We start from the raw sequence: 24,597 nt of genomic DNA, 5'->3' as shown, positions 1-24,597 counted from the left end.
TTATGGTTACAGACTTATTCAACCTTTCGCTCTCCACGGCTAAAGTGCCTGGGGAGTGGAAGGCTGCCTCTGTGTCTTCTGTACTCAAAACTTCCACTGCTGATCCAACAGTTCTCTCCAACTACAGACCTATCTCACTATTACCCGTCCTTGCAAAAACATTAGAAAGGTATATTAATAAACAACTTTCTGCCTTTCTTGAAGCTAATCGTGTCCTGGATACCTCACAGTTGGGTTTCCGAGAGTTCCACAGCACGGAGATTACGCTATTAGCTGTGTCTGATAATATCAGGCTCTCTCTTGATGTGGGAATTCCAGTCATGTTGGTGCTGTTGGACCTATCAGCAGTGTGCTACATGGTCTCCCATTCTATTCTTACCCCCAGGCTGCACAAGGCAGGGCTATATGACAGGGCGCTACACTGGCTCATGGACCTCCTTGTCCATAAAACACAACAAGTTTGCCTGAACTCTTTTGAGTCGCAACTGATGCATATGGACAAGGGGGTCCCCCAGGGATCGAGTCTGAGCTCCACTTTGTTTAATATCTAAATGGCGCCTTAAGCCAGAATCGTTAGAACCTGTGGTGTAGGCATTATGTCATAGGCGGATGACACGCAACTTCTGCTCTCCTTCGGCCCTGATCCAGACACGGTAAAGAGCAAATTCTCAAACTGCATGTTGCTGTCTGGATGAAGAACATCTGCCTCCACTTAAACAGCGACAAGATGAAAATCATGCTGTTAGGCAAGGGTGCCGAGATATGGTCAACCAATTGGTGGCCAGCACACTTGGGAATGGCCTCTGCACCGAAGCAGGTGGTAAAAAATCTGGCAATGAGGCTAGATCAATCTCTCTCCATGAAAGATCATATCAGCTCTACCTGTGACATATGCTTCGCTACCTTGAGGCTGTTAAAAAAAATTCCCTGCCTTGGCTTCCCGATACGGCTAGGAAAACTCTGGTCCAGGCTCTTATCACCAGCTGCCTGGACTATGGGAACGCTTTGCTGACTTCGGTAAATGATACGCTGCTGGCAAAACTGCAGGTGGTCCAGAATACCACAGCGCTATTAATCTGTAACCTCCCTTCACGCGCGCCTTCTGCTCCGCTCCTCAGAAAGCTGCATTGGCTGCCTGTTAGGAAGCATGTCATCTTTAAACTTTGCTGCTTGACACACAAAGCCCTCTTTAAGTTAAGGTCAGTGTACCTTCCATCCTTTCCAAAACCTTATCACCTGTCTAGATGCTAGAGACCATCGGACAAGTGGTTCTTGGTGATTACTCGCATCAGTACCTCAAGATATGGGGGCAGATCATTATCCTACAGTGTTCCATATCATTGGAACAAGCTTCCTTTTGGCCTTCACTCCAACCTGATTTGACTTCTTTCAAGAAGGGGCTAAAGACCTGGCTATTTTAGATCGTCCTTTTCCCCTTTGTGCAGCGCAGCACCGAGATGCTCTTTCTGGAGTGATTTGTGCACGATACCAAGTGTCCAAATACATAAATAAATAAATGTATCACCCATGTAACGACCCCTTGATGCAAAGGAATTCAAAACTGCGTTTCGCACTGCTTTGCATTACTTTTCCATACAAAAAAGGCTAATACTAATTAGCATTGGTTTGTTAATTTACAAAAAGGTTTAGCGTTAAAAAAGTAAAGCTAACCCGATGCTTATCCTTTGTGAATCTGTGCCTTAATGTAAACCATTCTCAATCGCAAAATCTGCCCAGTAAACTTATCCGTCTCCTGTTTTATTTTCATCTTTTCTTCTTCTGACGGTGTCTGTCTCCATCACTCCAGCAAGGAGTGCTTTCCTCTTTTTTCTTCTGATGGTGTCTACCTCTATCACTCCAGCAAGCAGTGCTTTTCATACTGGGATTTTATGTCCCCGCGGCTCGGTGTAGTGATTTCTTCAATAATGCATCACCAGGGACACATGGCTCCACGCACAGATCTTCAGTTTAGACCAGGGTTGGATTGGTAGTGCGGGCATTGGGCAATGCCAGAGGGGCCGGTGTCCAGTTCCAGCTGTGGGCTGCTTTTTTGAGCAGTCTGGGGGCGGTTTGGGTAGTTTCTGCATTGTTTGGATACCGCCAGCGGCCCAGTGGGTGCCTGAGTGCCTTTCTGGAGGCAAATGGGAGTCCATTACCTCCCTTTTATCAAGAGGCAGAGGTGTCACTCCCTTTCTCTCGCTGGGCCGGCCCATTAATATATGCATATTGAGCGTTGTCAGGGGGCCTGAGCAGAAGTGGCCTCACTTGCTTTCAGGTGTGTTTCACCAGTGTAAACTAATCTGTGCACTTTTTTACCCTCCCCACTTTTTAAATACATTTTAGTAGTGTTTTGTGGAAAGACAATATGCAAATGTGGGCCACTTTTTTAACGTGCCTGGGCTGCTTTTGAATCCCATTCCAACCCTGGTTTAGATGGGCGCCGTCAAATTCCACTTCCATTTCAAATTACCTGGCTGTGTCTCATGATTGCTGCATGACCAGTGGCATAACAGTAGCCCCCGCTCCAGGGGACCCCCTTCGGCACTGTGCATGGGCTGAGAGCTTCTAATTGGGTCTGGAGCATGGGGGCCCCCTCAGATGCACTTTGCATGGGGGTCCCCTCAAGTTTCATCATACCACTGTGCTTGATATGGTGTGAAGGGGCAGGCCTGAGTTGCTGTGCTGCTTTGCATGAGAGAGCAGGACAGAGCAGTATCTACTAATGTATGGCACTGCTGCTCCCTTCCCTAGTGCTGATGTACTTTGTTGCTGTGTTGTACCACACACACCCCTTGCAACATAATACAACGGTGTCCACCTGAGTCTAGCATAGTATTTCTTACTGGAACTGTATACTTCCAGTACAAAATACTATGCATAGACTTACTTTAAAACTGTTCTCACTTTTCTCCTTTGCGCCTTCCTCAAGGAAGCTGATTTTTTGGGCACAAAGCCCTGTCTACAAACGTTAATAGATACGTTTTTGTGTAAAAAAAAAAAAATTTAAAAAAATGGGTGGTGGCATGGAAACACCATTGTATGGTTATTGTTTTGTCCTGCAACATTTGTGTAGTGCTTACTAACCGTACGTGGGGAGCTAAACTGCTTGCATACATGGATAAAACGCTACACTGTGTAGGGTGTTTGGTTGGAATTGTGCTGCCTTTGTTTTTAGGTCTCGCCTAGCTTGCAAAGCGAGGGTGGAAGCTCCACCCACACTTCTTATTGGTGCGCCTGCCAAATCCGTGCTTTCTATTGGGAGGAAAGCATGTTTGGTTCCCTCCCTGTCTTTGTTCGGCGTGCCTGCCCGGACAGGGCATGTGCATGCACCCGGACAGGCGAGGTGCACATACGGCTTGCGGCGTTTCAACACAGCGCACGCATGGCGCGCTTTCACTTTCCCTCCCTCGTGCGAACAGGAGATGTGCACGCTCACGGTGCGCACTTGCTGCAAAGGGGTCTGTGCCGTTTGTAAATTTTCACAAACATTTTTTGAGGTCTCGCTGAGCCCAGCGCATTCGCTGGCTCGGAGAGACATTTTGGAGGTGAGTTTTCAAAGTGCTGCTGGCTGGTTGGCCTAGTGCTTGCGTTCACGCGTGAACGCCAGCCTTCAGCAGCACTTTGAAAACTCGTGCTTTAGTGCGTCATCGCGATCACTTTCGCTTTCAGAGCAATCGTGATGACTTTCGCTTTTACGGCCGCGCGGCGTTACTTTTACTGCCGCGCGGCGTTACTTTTACTGCCGCGCGGCCAATGCTTGTCTCTCTTTGCCATCGCCCTTCTCTCCGATTTTGCTTCCAAGCCTTCCCTCTCTATACCAATCTCTTTCCTCACTTCATCCTTTCATTGCCCCTTTCCCTCTCTCCCCCATGTGCTTTTCCAGAATTATTTCCCCTCCTGACTTTCCTTTTTCCTTCTCTTCTCTCCCTCAGTAATCATCTCGCAATTAATTCTTAAACTCTGCCAAATTAGAAGGTTGCCTCAGGCCGGTTCTTGGTCGCCAGGGTTTCACTTTCAGAAAACAAACCTATACATTTTCACAATGGTGGCAGTGTGAGCAATGGAAACGAACTAATTTCTGACTTATCTGTGCGGTCGTGCATCGTGAGCAGAAGGCACCGGAGTTCTTGATAGGAACCTTCAGTGACCCAGACACTTACTTTCTCGCAACCCAGAGAGGCAATTAAATTCATAATATGCATTGTTCAAAATAGTGCTTCGCATTCCCTTTACACCACTGTGGTGTCACGAGAACTATATAACGGAACGTTCTGCACCCCCAGGCAAAGATGGAGCAAATCCAGAATCTCCACCCTACAGAAAAGGAATGGAGCAAACATGGGTTGCCCCAAACGTAAGCTGGAATACATTACATAAGGTTTTGCATCGAGAAAAAAGGGAGCCGAGTGTTAATCCATTTTTCCTGTCCACTTTCCATAAACATTGGAGCACATAAACATGTATCCACATTCAAATGGGAGAGAGAGCAGACTGTAATACTCGTTATTGACAGTGCCCCACGGATGACAAAAGTACTGTGCGAGGCGCTACATGACAAACGAATTATGAATCAGTTTCACGCGAAATCAGTTTTCATTATTTAGCTATGCCTAAGCAGCTAAAAAAGAGCAACATATGTATGTTTAATTATTTACCAAAAGTTATTCATGGGCCGTGCCTTCCTTGATATAAACTCTATCCCACAACTACAGTGTTGTGCCACATTTTTGGAATGTTTAACCATCCCTTTCTGCCAGTTTGCCGTTGTGCAGATTTGTTCACGTAAAACTTCGGACTAAAACGTGTTTTTGGTTCAGTCCTCGTTACAAAAGCAACACAAAATATGGGGCAAATAAGTTGCTGTGACGTTTTAGAAGTCACCTACCCATCGATCACAGGGGTCGTAGCCATTATTCTTAGCGCCTGGTCTCGGAAGCCGTCTGCATTAATGAACTTAAGGAAGGCGCAGAAGACAAGGAGGCCGCGCGGCATCATCTCCCCTCAGGACGGGCAGTTAGTTGATGCGATGGGCCCGGACATGGCGTAGGCCGTAGAGTGTCACCTCACCTGCCCCGGTCGGCGCGCGCTGCTTCTCTGGCACCTGGGCTACAGGTCTGTCACCCTCGACAGCATGGAGGTGATGCCTCAGCTGAGCAGGGGCAGTTAATATGCCACTATCTAGGCGGAAGCATTGCTTCATCGTGACACTTTTATTAACTACAAATACACACTGGAGAATGATTTCCTTGAAGTGGGCGGAGCTTTGGACGTGTGGCCCCACCTGAGCGTCACACCTACCCCTCCTCAGCAGCGGAAACAAATACATCTGTGCCTGGCCCCAATGATACCTGCAATTTGAAAATCCTACGTTCTCTCCCGGTTTTTGCCCTATCTTGTTTAGCTCACTAAAAAAGCAAGCATTGGTAAATGCATTAGGTTTCGCCTATGTGAATAATAATAAGTTGTTTTTTGTTGTAAGTTGTAGCTTGCTGAGTAGTTGTACTATATCAACTATAGAAAGTTTGTGGAAGTGTTATGTCCTGTTTATGTACAAAAAAGTCACTATATCGTGCTGTTACTAGTGGAATAGTGTGGGTAAGTAATAGCAAAATGTTGAAAAATGAAATGAAAAAGAGGAATAATAGAATGAATTGATGTAATAGCAATATTATGTGTTACGAGGAGTTCTGACAACTTTTGACTTTTGGGCCATGTGCCATTGAACATGCTACACCATTCAAATCATGATCCCATTGTCTGCAAGGTAACTGCACTTGTGACCGCCTGTTTAGTGGTAACATTTAGCAATTTTAGGTGTTTAGTGGGGTGCCTAGAGCTTTTGCTCCTGGTGTCACTGCTCCTGCTGCACTATTGAAATCATGACCCTGTTATATGTAAGGTAACTGCACTTGTGACTGGCTGTTTTGTTTTAAATTTTAGCAAAAATCTGGGTTTAGTGGGGTGCCTGAAGCTTTTAGCCCTGGTGCCACTGAACCTGCTGCAACATTCAAATCAAGTCCCTTTTAACTGCAAGGTAACTGCAATTGTGACTGCCTGTTTAGTATTCAAATATAGCAATATTATGTGTTTAGAGGAGTTCTGACAACTTTTGACCCCAGTGCCACTGCACCTGATGCACAATTAAAATCCTGACCCTGTTGTCTGCAAGGCAACTGCTCTTGTGACTTCCTGTTTAGTTTTGAATTTTAGCAATAATCAGAGTTTAGTGGGGTCCCTAGAGGTTTTGGCCCCGGTGCCACTGCACCTGCTTCACCATTCAAATCAAGGTAACTGCAATTGTGACTGCCTGTTTAGTAGTCAAATATAGCAATCTTATGTGTTTAAAGGGGTTCTGACAACTTTTGGCCCCGGTGCCACTGCACCTGCTGCACCATTCAAATCAAGTCCCTTTTAACTGCAAGGTAGCTGCACTTGTGGCTGTCTGTTTAGTAGTAAAATATTGTATTGTATTCTATTGTAATTGCATTTATATAGCGCTTACTTTAGCATATGTCTTGTATATGAACGCTATTTTTAACCTGCAATGTTTATTACAATATTTAGAATTTGATGATAACGACCAAATAGATTAAGTCGGAAAAATCATCTGATAATGCCTACAAAGTGTGAAGAAAAGTACTGAGGCATGAATAGGAATTTCTCCAAACCTTCTAAGGCTAAATCATTTGCTTTACACAACTAAGTAATAAACATTGGTATAGCCAATAGGTCTCGCTTTTGGGACCTTTTAAGTATTCAGTTATGCAGCACAATATCCTTGGTGCAATAACATTAACTCTTGCATGTCTAAAAACTTATAAGGTCCCAAAGGCGAGACCTATTGGCTATGCCAATGCTTGTCTTCCGTGTGTCCAGAACTGTGTTCTTGTCACAAAAATATTCCAATCCTCCTGATTCTAGTGCTGCAGGGCGTGTCCGATGCTAACCCCCATTAGGACGCGACACTCATGCCCACCCTGTAACGTGCCTCTGCCAGGAAGCGTGAGTCTGCCAGTAACAGGATGACACGTACCTGACCCGCCGGCCCCCTAATGGACGTCTTACCAATATCTAGACACGCTAACTGGCCTAGGGGCTTCTTTAAGAGCAGATACACTTTAATTAACATTGGAGATCAGTGATGGGCGCGCGCCCGGCTGTGCGTGTCTTCAGCCACTACTGCTAAGTGAAATGAAAGAAAGAGTAAACCTGGAGTGCACCGTCCAAGCCTCTCCCAGGAGACCTGCGGGGTTTCTGCAATGACGAAATGGACGTTATCAATGTGACATTGACTGCTATTGCATTTGGAGCCAGGCCCTCGTTTGATTTAATGTTCTGCCTTTTATAGATTGGTCTTGCAGTAATTAAGTATAGGTTATTCATGGTAAACGACTATGCCTTGTGCAGAGATTGATTAGCATTGACAACCAAGCAGGCACTGGAGTAAAATGTGGGGGTTGCCTTCCTATAATGGAGAACCCCTTGGTGTGCAGTTGTTAGATCTCGCCTGGCGTAGACTGCGCAGACATAAGCAGTCTCGCTGGCGAGATTTAATGAGTTACGGTAGATTTCTCTAGTGGGCTTTAAGCCCCGCCCCTCTTTTCCATTGGCTGGCATCACCGTTTATGCTAAACGGTGGCCAGCCATTGGAAAAGAGCGTCTAGTGACGTACACTTTTCTCTTTTAGAGCCGTCCCAGTTGGAGTGGCTGCCCGGACTTACTGCTGGCGTAAAAGTTTTTTTTATTTTTATGGGGCCAAACACATGGCCCCATAAAGATAAGAAACCTTTGGGACGGCTCTAAAAGAGAAAAGTGTAAATTGCGAAGGACAGCGTCGCACACATGAGCCTTGTTTTATTTTAGCGAAAAAGCTTCTGCATGTGGCGTTTTCCTTCCCATATCACAATTCAAAGTTCCACATTAGAAGTTGTCTTATTTTAGCTGCTGCTGAGTCCGCTATCGTAAACATCCCTGGATTGCGCGTCTCTTTTCTCGCGAGAGGTCCTCCGAGCTATGTGAATTCTCTGGGCGGAAGTTCTTTGTCTTTCCGGCGGCGGCCCCCTGCTTCTTCGCACTCCGTATCCCAATTCCTAGGTACGCTGCGGCGAACCACGGACTACCCAGCATGGCGAGCACCCTGCCCCAACTGATCCGCGGCAGACAACGCAGCCCTCCCCGGGGCCCCCATGTGAGTCACTATTGTGTGCTGGTGGGCGGAGGAGGGATGGCGAAAGGGTGGGGGCTGTGGAACCGGTCTGTGGCACTGGACGAGGGGGCGGGTCTGCCACGTCTGTTTGGGATCACGCCGATGGGCACCATGGCTTCTAACGTGAAAAACTAGACCACATATTTGCCTGGCCCCATTGTTAAACAAGCATTAAAAATGCAATAGGTCTCGCCTTTTATTAAGTTAAAGCCATTTGTTTTGCGATATAATACCATTAGCAAAGCAAATGGCTTTAACTCAATAAAAGGCGAGACCTATTGCATTTTCAATGCTTGTTTTGCTATACCAATAGTATAGTATGGACGGGCGTCTTCTAGCCGTGAACAAACCGGGGCTGTCTTCCAATATAAAATTCTATATGTGCCCGAGTTGCAGTAGTCTCGCGTGATGGGTCAAAGTTGAAGATTCTGGACCTACTGGATCTAATGTGCAAGAATTTAAGCTCAAGGGCTGACCATTCTACATTTTATCCTCGATATTCCCGACCTACACGATGTATAGGTAAATAATTCCTACAGCTACTGTTCATATTGAGTGCATGTATGTATCATGTTGTCAGTTTAGACTCTGTAGTGTAGACAGTCACCCGGACAACTTAGCAGAGGAGTTCCAGTGATTCTGCATAGAGCTATGTCTTTTGAAGTCTTCAGATAGACATTACAGACACTTGAAATTCTTTGCACTTTAAGAAGTGAGCGTGTGCCCTTATCTGTGTGTCATGCAACATGTGGCAAACTGAATCTTTTCAAATATCTGAGGTGTCTAAATTTAAATCGGTATTTTAGTGTCACGTCGCCAATTAATGCAATAGGAAACAAGCACTTGCAATGCAGTAGGTCCCGCATTTACGCGAGTTTAAGCTATTGTCAGTGGAAATGAGAATGCCTTTTATTTATGTTTTAAAAACCAAAACATAAATAAAAGGCATTGTCATTTACAATGCCAATAGCTCAAACTCACGTAAATGCGAGAACTATTGCATTGTAAATGCTTGTTATTCTGTGTGGAAAGCGTTGTACCACTTGTGGCATGCCCCCTTGACGTAGTGCAAAGTAGCTCATAGTGCTACTTTGTGTTGCTTTTAGGCACAGTTTGCACTGGAAAGTAAATTCCAAAACAACACTTTGTACCTGTTTGAGTCACTTTTTTTGCACTGGCTCGAAGTGTTGAAAAATCTACCCCAAAATGATGGTTTTCTCAGATTTCCTTTGTCTTTAAGTCAGTGGCCAATGAAAGAGGCTACAGTGGCCTCTCCTGGGCAATACACGTCATTACATGAACCTAGTTTTGTACTTCACCCCCTCTGCAGTTCTCTTTAGTCCTTTCAGCCTTCAAATCTGGATTCAGCTCCATCATGTGTCTTTCTGTACCTGCTAAATTGTGCATGGGATAAGGTGTTTTTTCAAATCTACGGGCAAGATTTATCACACATTGCATTGGATTCGAGAAGGGCATTAAATGTCACAGTGCCATATTTACTCTGCGATGTGAGCCTAAGTCGTTGGCCACTTTTACACGAATATACTTCGGGGCAGATTTACAAGCCCCTGCACCACTTTTGCGTCACTTTTAACATGGGAAAAGTGACGCACAAGTGGTGCAAGGGGCTTGTAAATCTGCCCATGTGTGTGGTTCTGCGCTACGGTGCAAATGCGAGGGAGCGAAGCATCATATGAGATTTGCACCCATGAATGAATGATTACAGTCTTATATAGCGCATAGCTACCCGGAGGCATCCCAGTGCTTAACTCAACTAGATCTTGGAGAAATCAGGCAAACAGGAAGGTTTTTAACCTCTTCCTGAACCTGAGATGGTTAGCTTCCATTCTGATAGAGTCGGGGAGATTGTTCCAAAGGGTGGCGGCTTGGAGGGAGAAGCGCCTGCCTCCTATTCGCACTCTCCTGGTTCTAGGAATTGCAATCAGCTTTTTATTATCAGACCTTAGAGCTCGTCCTGGTAGAAATAAATGGAACATAGATTGAATCAGGGAAGGTCCTATTTTATTAATAGCTTTATGGACCGTAGTCAGCGCTTTAAACTGTACTCTTTGCTGGACAGGCAGCCAGTGTAGTTGACGCAGTGCTGGCTTAGCAGAGGTCCAGCGAGGAATATTCAGCAGCATTCGGGCCGCGCAGTTCTGTACCCATGGCATATCCTCCAAAAGAAACATCTACACACAGAAAATCACCCAAGTGTTTACTCATGTAATGTGTCATTTCGTAGCAATTACACATATTACGCATGGGAAAATCACACAATTTTAGAGTTAGAATTCCATGCAAAGTTCGGTTGTGCTACTGTGTGACTTAAGTTGATCTGACACGGCGAAGAATCCCAGAGGTGGTTGTGGTGTTCCCTCTCTGTGGGCCCACTTTGTATACATTATCAGGCATTTGGTGCTGGGCAACCAAAGCCATTTAGCACAAAAAATTCTGTCAACGTTTGGTGCAGAATTAATTTTAGCCCATTTGTTTGTAAGTACTGCTGTCTGTGCCACATTGTGCAAGTGTCCAAAGTGAATCTGGCCTCGTGTTTTTTTAGGTCTCGTCTGAGCCAGCGCATGCGCTGGTCTGGCGAGACATTTAGTGAATGGGCTTCAGAAATCCGACCACAAGCTTTTGCTTGTGACCTAAAGCTTGCAGTTATGCACGTGCACAGACGCCATCTGGCTGCGCCCTCTGGCTTTCCTCTCTCGCTCGCGGGCACCCTTACACTCGCGGGACGCTGCAGCTGCTTTCACTTTTGCCGCCGCGCGCGGGCACCAGGCTTAGTGCTTTCACCTGATATTGTCCGATTACATTACATTAGGCCACACCCGCTTGCCTGTCCCACATAATTATATTGCAAACTTGAACCAAGGGCATTATAGTGCTTGACACGGAAATCAGCTCCCCTTACACAACAGTTTTCAAGCACAGTGTAACAACGCAATCTGCACGGAATCACAAGATGCTGCGCCTGAGCCGAGATTCTAACCTAGTTACCCAGTTCTAACATCCGCAGCCCTAGCCGCAACGGGTGTGATATTCGGAGATTTGTCATAAGAAGAAGCACTCCCTGAGCTGTGAATACGTGGTGCTTTCACCTGATATTGTCCGATTACATTACATTAGGCCACACCCGCTTGCCTGTCCCATATAATTATAGCGCAAACTTGAACCAAGGGCATTATAGCGCTTCACACGGAAATCAGCTCCCCTTACACAACAGTTTTTAAGCACAGTGTACCGAAGCGATTTGCACGGAATCACAAGATGCTGTGCCTGAGCTGAGATTCTAACCTAGTTACCCAGTTCCAACATCCGCAGCCCTAGCCGCAATGGGTGTGATATTAGGAGATTTGTCATAAGAAGAAACACTCCCTGAGCTGTGCATACGTAGTGCTTTCACCTGATATTGTCCGATTACATTACATTAGGCCACACCCGCTTGCCTGTCCCGCATAATCATAGCGCAAACTTGAACCAAGGGCAGTATAGCGCTTCACACGGAAATCAGCTCCCCTTACACAACAGTTTTTAAGCACAGTGTAACAAAGCAATTTGTACGGAATCACAAAATGCTGCGCCTGAGCCGAGATTCTAACCTAGTTACCCAGTTCTAACATCCGCAGCCCTAGCCGCAACGGGTGTGATATTAGGAGATTTGTCATAAGAAGAAGCACTCCCTGAGTTGTGAATACGTAGTGCTTTCACCTGATATTGTCCGATTACATAACATTAGGCCACACCCGCTTGCCTGTCTCGTATAATTATAGCGCAAACTTGAACCAAGGGCATTATAGCGCTTCACACCGAAATCAGCTCCCCTTACAGAACAGTTTTTAAGCACAGTGTAACAAACTCAGCGCCACCACAGCATCACTCAGCACCGCCATAGCCTCACTCAGCACCACCACAGCATCACTCAGCACTACCACAGCATCACTCGGGGCCACCACAGCATTACTCAGCACCACCACAGCATCACTCAGCACCACCACAGCATCACTCAGCACCACATCAGTATCACTCAGCATCGCCTTTGCACTAGTACACCACCACATCATCATCACTCAGCAAGACCTGAGTATCATTCAGCATCACATCAGCATCGTCTCCGCACCAGTCGTCACCACCACCACCACCACCTCAGCATTCCTCAGCACCACCTCAGCCTGCTCTCGGAATCTGGCATCTGTTGATTCTCCCCTAGCGTCTGGCCGCTGCTAGTGTTATAATACAGGTACTAGTTCCCAACCTTCACCCTCCGATTGTTTATGCCCCCTCAAAAAAAAGCTTTAACAAACAACCATTGGAATAGGCAGAAAAAAGTTGCCAGCATTGCAAGAACAAAAGAAAACTGAGGACATTTTTTATTGTAAATACATTTTTTTAATATGGTCGTTCAGTTGTACATAATGCCTTCTTGGTCATATACAAGGTAACAAAAATGCTTCTGACACTTTTTAATTAAAACTTTTCAGCAAGCTGCACAGCAGCCACACTTCTCTACAGCACAGCTTAAAGACATTGGCAAAGTCAATAGCTCTGGCTAAACACTTATAAGGCCCCAAAGGCGAGACCTATTGGCTATGCCAATGCTTGTCTTGGTTTGAGTTGTATCTACGTCATCTATTTGTCATATTCACACCTGAGGCACTGTGGGTGACATGTCTGGTTTGTGCCAACACTGCCTGATGTTCACAGCTGGAAGAGTGTATGTTTATAGTATAACCTATGAGGGAATCGTTGAGCGACATGCATTAAGACTCGAATAGTGCTCTAGTCTTGCCAGTGCAAACCTGGTGCTGTCTACGTCAGTGAAGCAGAAAAGAGTGAGGTTGAAAGGATAAGGCTTTTTCTTTGGTTTGTTCGTGGAGTATTTAACAGGGGGCAGGGGGCAGGGGGAAGTTCAGCATTGATGACGGATGCAGGTGACAATCAGACAGCGGGGACCGCACAGGTAAATATTGCTGTGTAACACTTAAGTTGGTTAAGGAGTTTCCTGAATCATGCTGGAGGGGAGGGGTGCTGCAGAGTTTGGCCGCCTGTACAGAAAAGGCAGCCACATGGACAACAGACTTTATGAACCCGTAAATGGTCAGAAGTGGTGCCCATCTTGAGGTGGGGATCGATTTTGATTCGAATTTGGGATGCTGGAAATTGTAATGGCCCATTCCAAAAGTTGGATGGCTGATGGCTGGAAGAGCAGGAGGAGTTCTGCTAATTAGATCGATGTCTGCATATAACAGAAAGTTTAATAGTGGATTGATGAGCAGGTTCTCCTAGCTGTTCTCTGTTGACATGTTTCGACCACTCCGTTTATTCCAGGGTCTCATCAGGACTGTACTGGGTCCACTTGTAAGTGGACCTCCTGCGCTACTATCTCTGTGACTCTTATAATGGGGTAATTACATTAATATTTGGACTTTGATCATTGCCTCTACTCTAAAATTATTGCTGGTGCCCAGATTAGCTATTCTCTTGCTCTTAACACTCGCACACCTTTTTTCTTTAGCACTTTGCACTTTCTAAACCGTACTGTTGGGTATAGTTAATATGATTACACTTTCCTGTGCATGAAAATAACCTTGTTGTAGTGTTTATGAATATATTTTATACTAATGGAGATATTTAAGAGAGCATTGCATCACATTTGCACCACGCAAAGTGGTACATGTACATGGCAAGGCTCTGAGTCAGATTTATGAAGCCACACAAAGCCATATTGCGTGGCCTTGAGTGGCCTCCTCAATCGTGAGTAAGAAAACGCTGTGCAAATCATGGTGTTGCCTTACTCTGCGCAAGGGAAGCTTTCCATGGATGTTGCGGTGGGTGTTCCCTCGCAACTCCCATGGGTTTTGATGCATTCCCAGATTTACAGGGACTTGTAAACCTGGGAATGCGTCAAAATCTTACGCCTTCCCAGGGCAGGTGTAATGAGGAGAAATGACTATTTCTCCTCGTTTTTTCCTCTTTCTGTATGTGCTGCATTCTGCAGCACACATAGGAGGAGGAAAACTCCACTAAGGATTGTTTCCATGCAGAAAGGGGCCACTTCCTGCATTTAAACAATCCTGCCTACACCTCAGGCACCCTTGCACCATGGTGCAAGGGTGCCTGCATTAGTGCTACGTTCCTGAAACGGCGCTAGCGCAAAGGGAAAGGACAGAAATGCACTGTGTTGGATAAATACGGTGCATTTCTGCCCTTTCACTTTAATGTAGGGTAGCGCAGCAAGGTGACTTCCTGCTGTGCCCTACCCCAAATCCCCATAAATGAGGCCCTAAGGCCCTTATTTTTGGGGATTTGGCATAGGGCAGCGCAGCAAGTCAACTTGCTGCGTTGCCCTACGTCAAAGTGAAAGGGCAGGAATGCACCATATTCATGCAATACAGTGCATTCTTGTCCTTTCTCCCTGCACTGGCTCCATTTTGGCTGCCTAGCACCAACGCAGACACCCTTGGTGCAAGGGTGCCCGTGTTGTCAGCAGGATTGTTTTTGTTCAGGAAGGGGCACCTTCCTGCACATCAACTATCCTAAGAGGCATTTTCCTCTTTCTATGTGTACTGCAGAATGCAGCACACATAGAAAGAGGAAGTAACTAGGAAAAATAAAGATATTTCCCCTTGTTACACCTCACCTTGAGAGGCATAAGGATTTGGCACTTCCCCAACGCAACACCCATGGAACGTCTCCCAAGTGCATAGTAAGGCAATGTAGCGATTTGCGCTGCCTTGCCATACTCCATATCTATGATACCATCCATTTGCATGGCCTCATAGATATGATTTAGTAATCTGCGCCACTGGAGCGTCACAAACAGTGACACTCTTGAGGCGCAGCAGGCTCGGAAATATGCCCCTAAGTGTATAGCTATGCCTGTGTGAACACAGGATGCCACGAAACATGAAAATTAGAATTTAGTAGTTAAAATGATTTACAAAAGCGTTGTGGTGTACATTGATTGTATGATGTGGGAGAAATGACTATTCTGTTTTTTTAATAGGCATTGAGATTGAATATTATAGCCCAGTAGGGGTATTTTCTTTTTCAGGCTGTATTTTTAACACCTTCAATTGCTCCCTGTAATTGATGGCTGGTGTGATTTTTAACGCCTGTTGTTCCTTGTAGTTGATGGCTTATGTGATTTTTAACAGCTTCTGTTGTTCCCTGTAGTTGATGGCTGATGTGATTTTTAACAGCTTAATTTTTTCCCTGTAGGTGATGGCTGGTGTGATTTTTAACACCTTCTGTTGCTTCCTGTAGTTGATGGCTTGTGTGATTTTTAGCAGCTTCTTTCCTTCCCTCAGATATGGCTCCTAACAGTTTACTTTCTTCTGCTGTAGATGATGGAGGTTACAGTGGTTGTGGTCAGCGCTGACAGCAGGGAAGGACAGAGCGTTGCCAGTGCCCTGGTCCAGGACGGAGGGTTCAAAGTGAGGGCTGCTTTCCGGGACCTCTCCTCTCCAGAGGCCATTAAGCTGAGTGCATCTGGGGTGGACACAGTGCAGTTTGACCCAGAAGATGGCTCCAGCGTGGATGCAGCCTTGAGAGGCATGAGCTGCAGTGTTATTATCACTACCACAGACTTCCAGGAGTCTGACCCTTTGAAGGTGAGATACCACAGCCGGGGGATGTCGGTCATTCAGAGACTTCTCAAGTTTACCTGTTGCACTATGGGCTTGAGCGGCAGGTTCTAAGCAGTGGCGTAGCTAGACCTTTGGCCATCCATGGCGGTGCCTGCATTTGCTGCCCCTCGCCAGATGCAGGTAAGAATGGGAGCTCCTGGCGATCCCTGCTTTGCTGCCCAGCAACTGCTGCAGGTAAAGAGTGGGCGCTGCACCCAAAACTCTGGTCCCCCCCACCCTTTGCTATGCCATTGGTTCTAAGCCCTGTTAGAATCCGGCTGGCTTCATGTAATAATCATGATACACACAGATGGTAAGTGGATTATTAGTAGGGGCAAATGTATATCTGCCACTGGCAATAAGGACACTAACACAGTATAGGGCTCAGAAAAGGTCTTAGAAAACTATTCCTATGCTCAACCCTTGGTAGCTTGGCTGCGAGCAGGCAGGCTTATCTTCAAAGACAGGAATGTAAAGCATTTAAAAACATTATTTCAGTAAATAATTAAGACCTAATGCAACATGTACATCCAACAGCAATTTATAAAAATAGGACATATTTTTCTCCTTAAAATGACACCAAAACGACAAAAATCCAGTCAAAGTTTCAGCCCAACCACGATGGAGCCCTGGGCGGCTACCCCTCACGGTAGATCTTGGTCACAGTTTTTACCTTCTGACTTAGAAACTTTTCTGGAGCTTTTCTTCCCGGGGTCTCTCGAAGCTCTCAGCCAGTCCGGATTCGGTGAGGGTTTGCCGGATTGCCTTGCGATGATCTCCCGGTCCAACTTCTGGAAGTCCGATATCTGGAGCGTTCCAGTGGAGCAAACCAAGGATCCAGGCCGACACGTGGTTGAAGGCAGGCGGCTTGGCATCTGCAGTTACTCCCAGTCACCTTTTCTTCATTCGGACTTAGAAACTTTTACTGAGCTTTTTCTCGAGGGACCCCTTGATGCTCTTCACCAGGCCGGATTCGGTGAGGGTTCCTCGGCCTTGAATTTCTTCTACTCCCGGTCAAACCCCGGAAGTGGGACCTACTGAGCTTTTCAGCGGGACAAACCTGGACGGCAGGCTAGCTCGCAGTTGAAGGCAGGCACCTTGGCTGGCCAGGTTGAGCCAGTCCCCTTATAGAGCTTTTTTCCAAAGTTGCTTCAAAGTTCTCCAAACTTCTGGAACATCTTCCTGAAGTTCCCCAAAGGGCCCCAAAGTGTCTCAAGCGCACTCCATGGGTCTGGAAGCTCCAAGATGGGCCTTCAAAGTTGAGGACTTCAGTTCCCACAATCCACTTGGACAAAACCATTACAAATCCACTGGTAGTTCTCCAGGTTGAGGATTCTTGGTGGTGATGTTCCAGGTGAGCTCTGTTAACCTGTAGCTTGCAGGGAGTCCATTCTTAAGTCCTTTTACAGCAAAGTAATCCCCAGGCTGTAGTTGCAGATGGTGCAATCTTCAGAGTGCAGGCCTTTAGAAACGAACATCAAACTTCCAGCATGGCCGTCTTGCTTTCTTAGGTGTCAAGCAGCAGATCTGAGGGGCTCTACCCTTCTCAGATACTTATTCCAATTTCTCTAGGTCAGGCAGAAGGTCACTCTTGTCCAATGGGCTTCAGGGTTACACCCAAAGGTCTGACCACTTCCTGCAGAGTGTGGCACTATTTTGTCCCAGAGTGCACCAATTCTTCCAAATTCATAATGGCTGATTTTCCAGCAGGGAGAAAAGAGCTGGCTAAACACATCCCTTGGATGGCTGATCTCCATAGTGTCTCCCCCTTGCATCTGCTCATTCCTTCCTTAATCCTATCATCTGGCTGGGGTTCAAGAGGGTAAGGTTGTAAATGACACTGGGGTCCTCCCCTTCCCTTGAAGTCCATTGTTTACGACTTCTCCCCCTGCTCTGGCATTCCTGTGCAACAGGACACTGCCCTCCCAGCAGAGCTGTTCAACCTCAGGGGCTCTTTATCACCTCTTCAAAGAAGCCTGGCTAATCCCCTTAACTCTAACCAATTCAGGACAGACCACTGGAAGGCTGAATTCGGACTTACAAACAAGAAAATCATATAACTTCTTGTATATACATTTTAGGAGAAGTTCAACAATATCATATTGTTGGATTTATTAATAACATTCTGGGAAGTTTTTGAATGGTACTTGTAACTTTCTCCTATCAAGAGTTATCAGTTAATAACTTTCTCCATTGTTAACCTATGTGGCAGGGGGTTTGCAATGGGAAAAATGACTTGGGCCATTTTTCCAGCACCAGCGCTTATAAAAACATATGTTATTAGTACTCTGCCTAGATCTACAGGACCCCCAGTCCTGGTATACCTAGGGGAGACTTTAGAGGTTCTTAATATGCAGAAATATTACAGATCCTCCCTACACAGTGCTCCTACCACCAAAGTCGATTTTGGGCAGCACTTTATCACAATGTGGGGAGTGAAATGTGTAATTTCACTTCCCCCAGAGCATATAAAACTCCTTTTATAGAGGTCTACTTTATAGATACCTGGCCTCCCACTCATGGGACACCTAGGGGGGACCCTGGAGGTACTTAATATGCCCAAACATTGTAGGTTAACCATTTTAAGTGCTCCAAACACAAAAGTCGAGTTTGGGCACAATTTACTTTTTAAAGGCAGTCCAGCATCACAGGGCTACTTTTAAACTGACCTCAGGCCCGGCAGTGCACACAAGCAAGTGCAGAAAAGGGCTGCTGACCTCTAAACTACCATGCCCTATTATATACGAGAGACTGAGAGGTAGTTTCAATCCCCCTGCCCTATTATGCACTTGGGCCCTATCGGGTAGGTCATGCCAATCACAGGGTTACCCCAACCCTTAGTGTACTCTAGTGTATGTATGTGCTTTCACTGTATTCTAAGTGGTTTTCAGCACAGCACTGGCCCTGGGCCTGGTTAGGCAGAGCCCTGGGTCAGTCACCACCAGTACCAGTCAGCAAAAAGTTGGGGGATGCCCAGGGCACAAGGTGACTTTCCAACACACACGAAATGCCCCCTACAACTAGCTTTCAAATGGAGAACCCAATTGCAGATGCTGAAAATAGAAGAAAACCTCCCATCACTTAATCTCTGCTGGTCTTTGTTAATCCCTACTATTCTCTGATGTGTTTTTCCTCCGCAGCCAGGGGACTTCTCTGTTGGACTTGCCTAGAGTTCAGCTCATAGTGGGCTCATGAGAAGTAGCTAACATAATATAACCTAACACAGAAGGCAGTGCCAGCCCACACACACAGAGCCTGTAACTCTTGAAACATGGTTCAGTCCCAGACTTGAGCCTGAAATCTTTCAACAGAGTTAGCATAATTACATATATCCCTTTAGGACCCTCATGCAGTCAAGGAAGGATGCTCCTATAGCCTCTTCACGCACATCCCTTCCACGTAAGAGTCCAAGTAATAGACCCTCACACAATTCCCAACAGTGCAAGCTGTATGCCTCAAAAGACCATTAAATCCAAACTCGAGCTTTCAACAAACAATCACATACTCCACAAGGGGCATATACCCATCAAATACCAACTCAGGAGGTCAGAAGAGATCCTCACATACCACCTGTGGACTTACACACAGCCCTTCAACAGACATGCACACTGCTCACAACCATCATCTAGCCTCACCACCCACAACATAGTTGCCAATTGATGCTAAACTTTGCTCTGACAGACACAAGGATTGGATAGTTAACACTTCCACTACTGCTCCTACCTTGAGATAAACAGCAATCTCCTCTGCCCTAATGGACATATTGACCTAGCCACAACTGCCACACCCTGGGCTGGCCTTTAGCGTGGGTGAGCTGGGCCCAGGCCTTGGGCGCCAATTTTCTGAGGGGCGCTTGGAGCTGTGTGCATAAAGGATATGCCAACAGTGGCGCCATTCTCATTTTGATCCAGCCTTGTCTGTGTCCCTGCCTGTTTTCGGTCTGATTTGCCAGTTTAAAGTGGTTTTAGTCCGTCATTATCATACGGAGGGCGATGTATTTTACACCCCTTTAGCCCCCTTCCTTCCCCTCACTTCACCCTCTGACCCATGCTGGCACATATAAACAAAAACATCATCTGCATTGGGCAGCTAATCTATTGGTGATTTAGGTCAGCTGGGGGAACTGGGGGTGGTCCGGGGATGTTTGTGTTCAGGGGCCAGTGCCTGCTCATCCAGGTACTGGCCTGTGAATGCAAAAGGGACCCCCTTCTGCCTCATTTAATTCACCATAAGTAGCAAAGCACTCCTAGAATGGGCACACATTTCTGCAGTGGACAGAAGGAGAATTTTGTGCATGTGCAACATATTTCTGTTGAACCAAGCTTTCCTGCCTCTGTGCCTCCTAGACCTAAGTCCTGCAAAATTTCAGTTTGTTTTTTTAACCTTTTACTCACACACTAAAGGCCTCTGGGCTGTTGCCCCCTGCAGTGCTTTAAGTGGGATCAAAAAGGTGGGGTGGGGTCTCTAGAAGGGGTGTGACCAAGATGAGTAACTAAGTATCTTCCCTAAAAGGTGTGGCCTATGTGCTTAAGGGTGTGGCCTAAAAACATGTAAATTAAAATTCTGTGCTTCACACAGCATACAACCTGATCAATATTTGGCTTCCACTCTTGAGTTTTCTGTATTGCATCCAAACATATAACACTACAAATGGGCAGATGCCTAAAATCAGTCTGACGTATTGCTTTTACCAGTGCTTGTTAGAAGTATCAAAAAAAAATATTGAATTTTGAATAAGTGCGTTTGATAAGGTTTTAAATATGAAAATACAAGGCTGTGAATTAAACTACACAAAGGGCTATGTAAGGGGTAGAGGTCTTAGGAGTGTTTTTCAATCAATCCTGTTCACGTTACTTTTCATTATAGGGGCCGAGTACAATGCCAGATGGACCCGAGTCCGTCTGGCATCGTTCTGGAACTGGAAGCGAACGACCTCTAGTCATGGTTTCCAGCCCAGGAATTAGGATATGATTGCAATGCTATACTTTGCTATGAGAGTATGCATTCAGAACAGAATGCATACTCTCATAGCAAAGAGCTGAGGTGCAGTTCATCCCTGCACCCGGTGGCAGGCACCTCAAATACTTTTCATTCAGAAATCGCTGAACATAATTTAAAAAGAAAAAGGAAGTGTCAAAACGTAAAACAAAAGGCTTGCCTAGGCCAAATTTACTTTCTACAGCTCTCCAAGCTGAAATATGGCCAAGCCACTTGGTCCTCTGCACTAGCCCAGGGAGCAGATGAGAGAAAGCACATTTTTAGTCTTGCTAAGTACACCTTCTTCCTCAAACGCTAGCTGAGTGAGTGCATCACCCAGTCTCTTTCCCAGCATGATAAAAGCATTTGTGTGCCAAGGCCTGTTCATTCATGCAATATGTTGAATGCAGGAGATAAAACAACCCTTAAAGTCTGCTCTGTAGCCATACCTCTGCAAAAAATATACCTGTTGCTTTGCTTCTACAGACAAGCTTGGAGAAATAGGAATTAGTAGCAACATCACAGCCCAGGGTGGGGGAGTGGCTATTTAGGAGGGATCAACAACACACAAGAGAGAGGCAGAAAACACATGTACACTGATGAGGTGATGAACGAAAACGTAGTTCCCTGAATGTGAGCAGTGGAAGGATACACCAATTCAAAAGGATGGTAAAGAAGATGTGCATTAGAACTTATTCAAGTAGAAGAAGGAAAACCATTGAATAAGAAGCAAGTAAATGAGGGTGACAAAAAAGCCAACCAATGATTAGCAAGAGACAGGTTTTCAGTATAATCCTCAAAAGGTCTTTCACAACCAGGGAGACCTAAAAAGTGTCCTTAGTACCCCATGTTGCTCTCCCCAGAACAACATATTAAGTATACAGAACCATCAGTCATCCATGAATGTATTCCAACTATATTAGTAAGAATTCAAGTCTCACTGAAGTTTGTTCTATGCTTAATATTATGTTTAAGGTGCATCTTCAACGAACATTAATAGCCAGATTACATACTCTTGCTCCCCAGAGTAACAGCTCTTCCCTGCTTGCAGAAGCACTTCGATCTTTAGGCAAAGTAAGGTATTTGTGCTTGAATGTAAACCCACCTTGCACCTCCGTCTGTCCTTCTCTGGACGCCTTTCCCTACTGGATGCTGTGCCAAGGGCATTGTATCAGTTGAGAAACAGAGAGGGATATGGGAGAGTCCCTGTGGCTAAAGGGAGTGGGTAGGGTGGCAAGAAAAATTCTGCAAGTGCTTCATTGGTATCTCATTTTCAGGCGATGAGATCTCTTTTGCTCTAAGGCTATGTAGCCTCCCTATATCTCACCTTCTAATTCCTCTCAACCCTGGAACAGGCACTGTGCTTCCCTGACCTCCTGCTATCAAGAAAAGATTTGAAGACTCACCTCTTTAAAGACCACTACATCAAATGCATTAACTGTACACAACCTAACTTCCTCTCCTAACGCTTGTTAACTTTATGCTTGTCTTTGACCGTGTACCGCGCTCCACTGCCTTTTAGCCAGGTTTACGTATAGAAATGTCATATACATACATACATCACTGATCTCAGGAGAATGAATAGAACCTCCCAATCAATATGCAATGCCTTCTAGCTATATCTCAAGATTTCATCTCTATACAGCAGTCAAAAGCTAAAAATCTGTCTTTCCAATAAAGTTGGTTTGTAGTCTTCTCTGGAAAACTGAACCCCAGTAAAACACCACCCTACACCTTCCCACAAAAATGTGGAAAGGAAGCAACTTGATATCATTTCAATCTTAGGTTAATCTGTCAAGTCCTAGCCTTCACTGTGAGCAATAATCTGTTCATAAATGTCGAGGGTAAACTATTTCTCTAGTAGTCTTCGCTAGCAGGCCTATTAACCCTCTGCACTACCTTGTGATGAGTCAGTACTGCCACTAGACAAAACCCGATCTCTCTACAGAAGGAACATTATTCACAAGAGTTTTCTTGACATTTTTATTGTTGCCTGAAAACTGTCTGACACACAAGGAACTCTGCAGCGGATGTTTTTAAACCCATAAGATATTTCTAAAGACAGCGCCCTTCCCCAGGTGAGCTCCAGGTGCGGCTGCATCGGTTCCAGAGCGCTAGAGCCAGTCTTACCGCCAATTTCAGATGACTTGCAGAGCTCCCAATCATTAGCTAATTGTCAGTCATGTACTCGCCATCTAAATGGCCACCTCATCAAGGAATCTTATAGCGGAATCAAAGGCAGTCTGTGGCGTGGCTTGAGTATTGAAAATACGAAGAATAAAACAGATTTTGGATGTCCTCCACAAATACTTTATACCACATGTAGGAAGCTGGCTCATTATGTGATATACTACAAACAAAGAGAGGAGGTAGAGGCTAGGTTTATCCTCCTTAAAGATATGTATCACACAATAATCAAAAGATTTGAAGAAAACCTGCCCAGGGATTCGGTGTGTAGGATACAGCGTGGTTCAACTGTAACCGCTCAATAGGAAAAAACCTTTTTCCTTGAGACCCCTCACCCACCAGGGTTGCTTGGTGGCATGCTTCATCATTGGGGTTCATCCCAATCCTCTACAGATCGAGGCATGCTGCGACTTGTTGATTACGCATGAGCACTTATTGGTGTGTTAAATAATAATGAAAGTAGGGGGGAGTGGAAAAATTGGAGTTTAAAATACCTGACTCGTTGGACCAATATTTTATTCCTGTCTCTAGTCGGTAAGGTTAAAATCAGGGGTTATGACTGAAAGACACTGGCCTTAATGAGTCCGTTGTTTCAGTGATAAGCTGTCAACATGTTTCGAACCGTTCCCCTATTGGCTCTTCCTCAGGACTAAAAGGGAACCTAGTTCCATTAGTACCACTCCTCTATATCCGCTAATAAGGATACACTAGGTCGCATGCAATGCTCATGCACTTAAATATACATACGGTTACTTTTGAATCATCCCGTATCTGAAATGACAAAAGAAAGTTATTTAAAAACACTGGCTCATAAGCCAAGCTGATCAACCCAATTACAATGGAAAACCATTGATATGCAACACCTCTATCATGTGTGTGCTTCATAAAGTACACCAAGTGGTCCTGCATTGGTTGTGAGAAAATCTCACCCGTGAGGTGAGGCTTTGTGAAACAAAACAAGACAACACATTTAATTTAATTTAATTTAATTGTGGGTTTATATAGCGCTAGAATCGACTCCCGGAGGAGTATCTCCGCGCTTCGACCGCTGGGGAACCCGTCCTGGCTCACCCTGAGAGATGGTCCCTAATGGGTATCTCTAAGGTGTGACCAAGCATCCCCGGCGGTCTGGGGGGGCCGTTGTGAAAATGAGGCAAGCTAATGCCCAGAGTTGCCGAGTGTGGTCCCTGACTGGAGTAGGCACCGAGGCGAGAATTATCGAGCCCGCTGACCCTGGTCCACGACCCTGCTGCGTCGGGAATCGAACCCTGGTCCCGGGCCGTCCTCTGCTTACGGGTCTGCCGCCTCTAACCAGTGAGACACACCTCTCCAACATGTAATGAATTGTACATCCAATTTACATACTTTTAAAGGTGCTACACTAGCATCATGGTCTATCCAGGGGCGAGGAGCCTGTAGTCAAACCCTATTGAAAAGAAGGAAGTATATCCTAACCTTGTTAGATATGATGTTGGGTATAAACTGGGTAAAGAATTGCTAATCGTGGTCATCACAGAGTGCGTCCCACAATGCTCCCCCCGTAACTTACTGCATCAAGGCCAACCTCGGTTCAATCACCTACAGGATTCCCTG

General features: G+C 45.6%; 1 protein-coding gene across 2 annotated transcripts in view; it reads left to right on the top strand.

The window, feature by feature from the left end:
* The window catches only part of LOC146833827 (nmrA-like family domain-containing protein 1), a 70,613-nt gene that overhangs the window by 14,024 nt on the left and 31,992 nt on the right, over positions 1 to 24,597 (top strand). For both annotated transcript variants that reach the window (XM_085600096.1, XM_085600097.1), the window contains exon 2: positions 15,559 to 15,825. In XM_085600096.1, coding sequence (XP_085456222.1) covers positions 15,559 to 15,825 — 267 coding nt within the window. The remainder of the gene's footprint in view (positions 1 to 15,558; positions 15,826 to 24,597) is intronic.

Source organism: Triturus cristatus, chromosome 4_2, assembly GCF_964204655.1.
Source record: "Triturus cristatus chromosome 4_2, aTriCri1.1, whole genome shotgun sequence".
NCBI classification, from domain to species: domain Eukaryota; kingdom Metazoa; phylum Chordata; class Amphibia; order Caudata; family Salamandridae; genus Triturus; species Triturus cristatus.
Note: the sequence above shows the minus strand (reverse complement) of the source record. Positions and strands in the feature narration are given on the sequence as shown.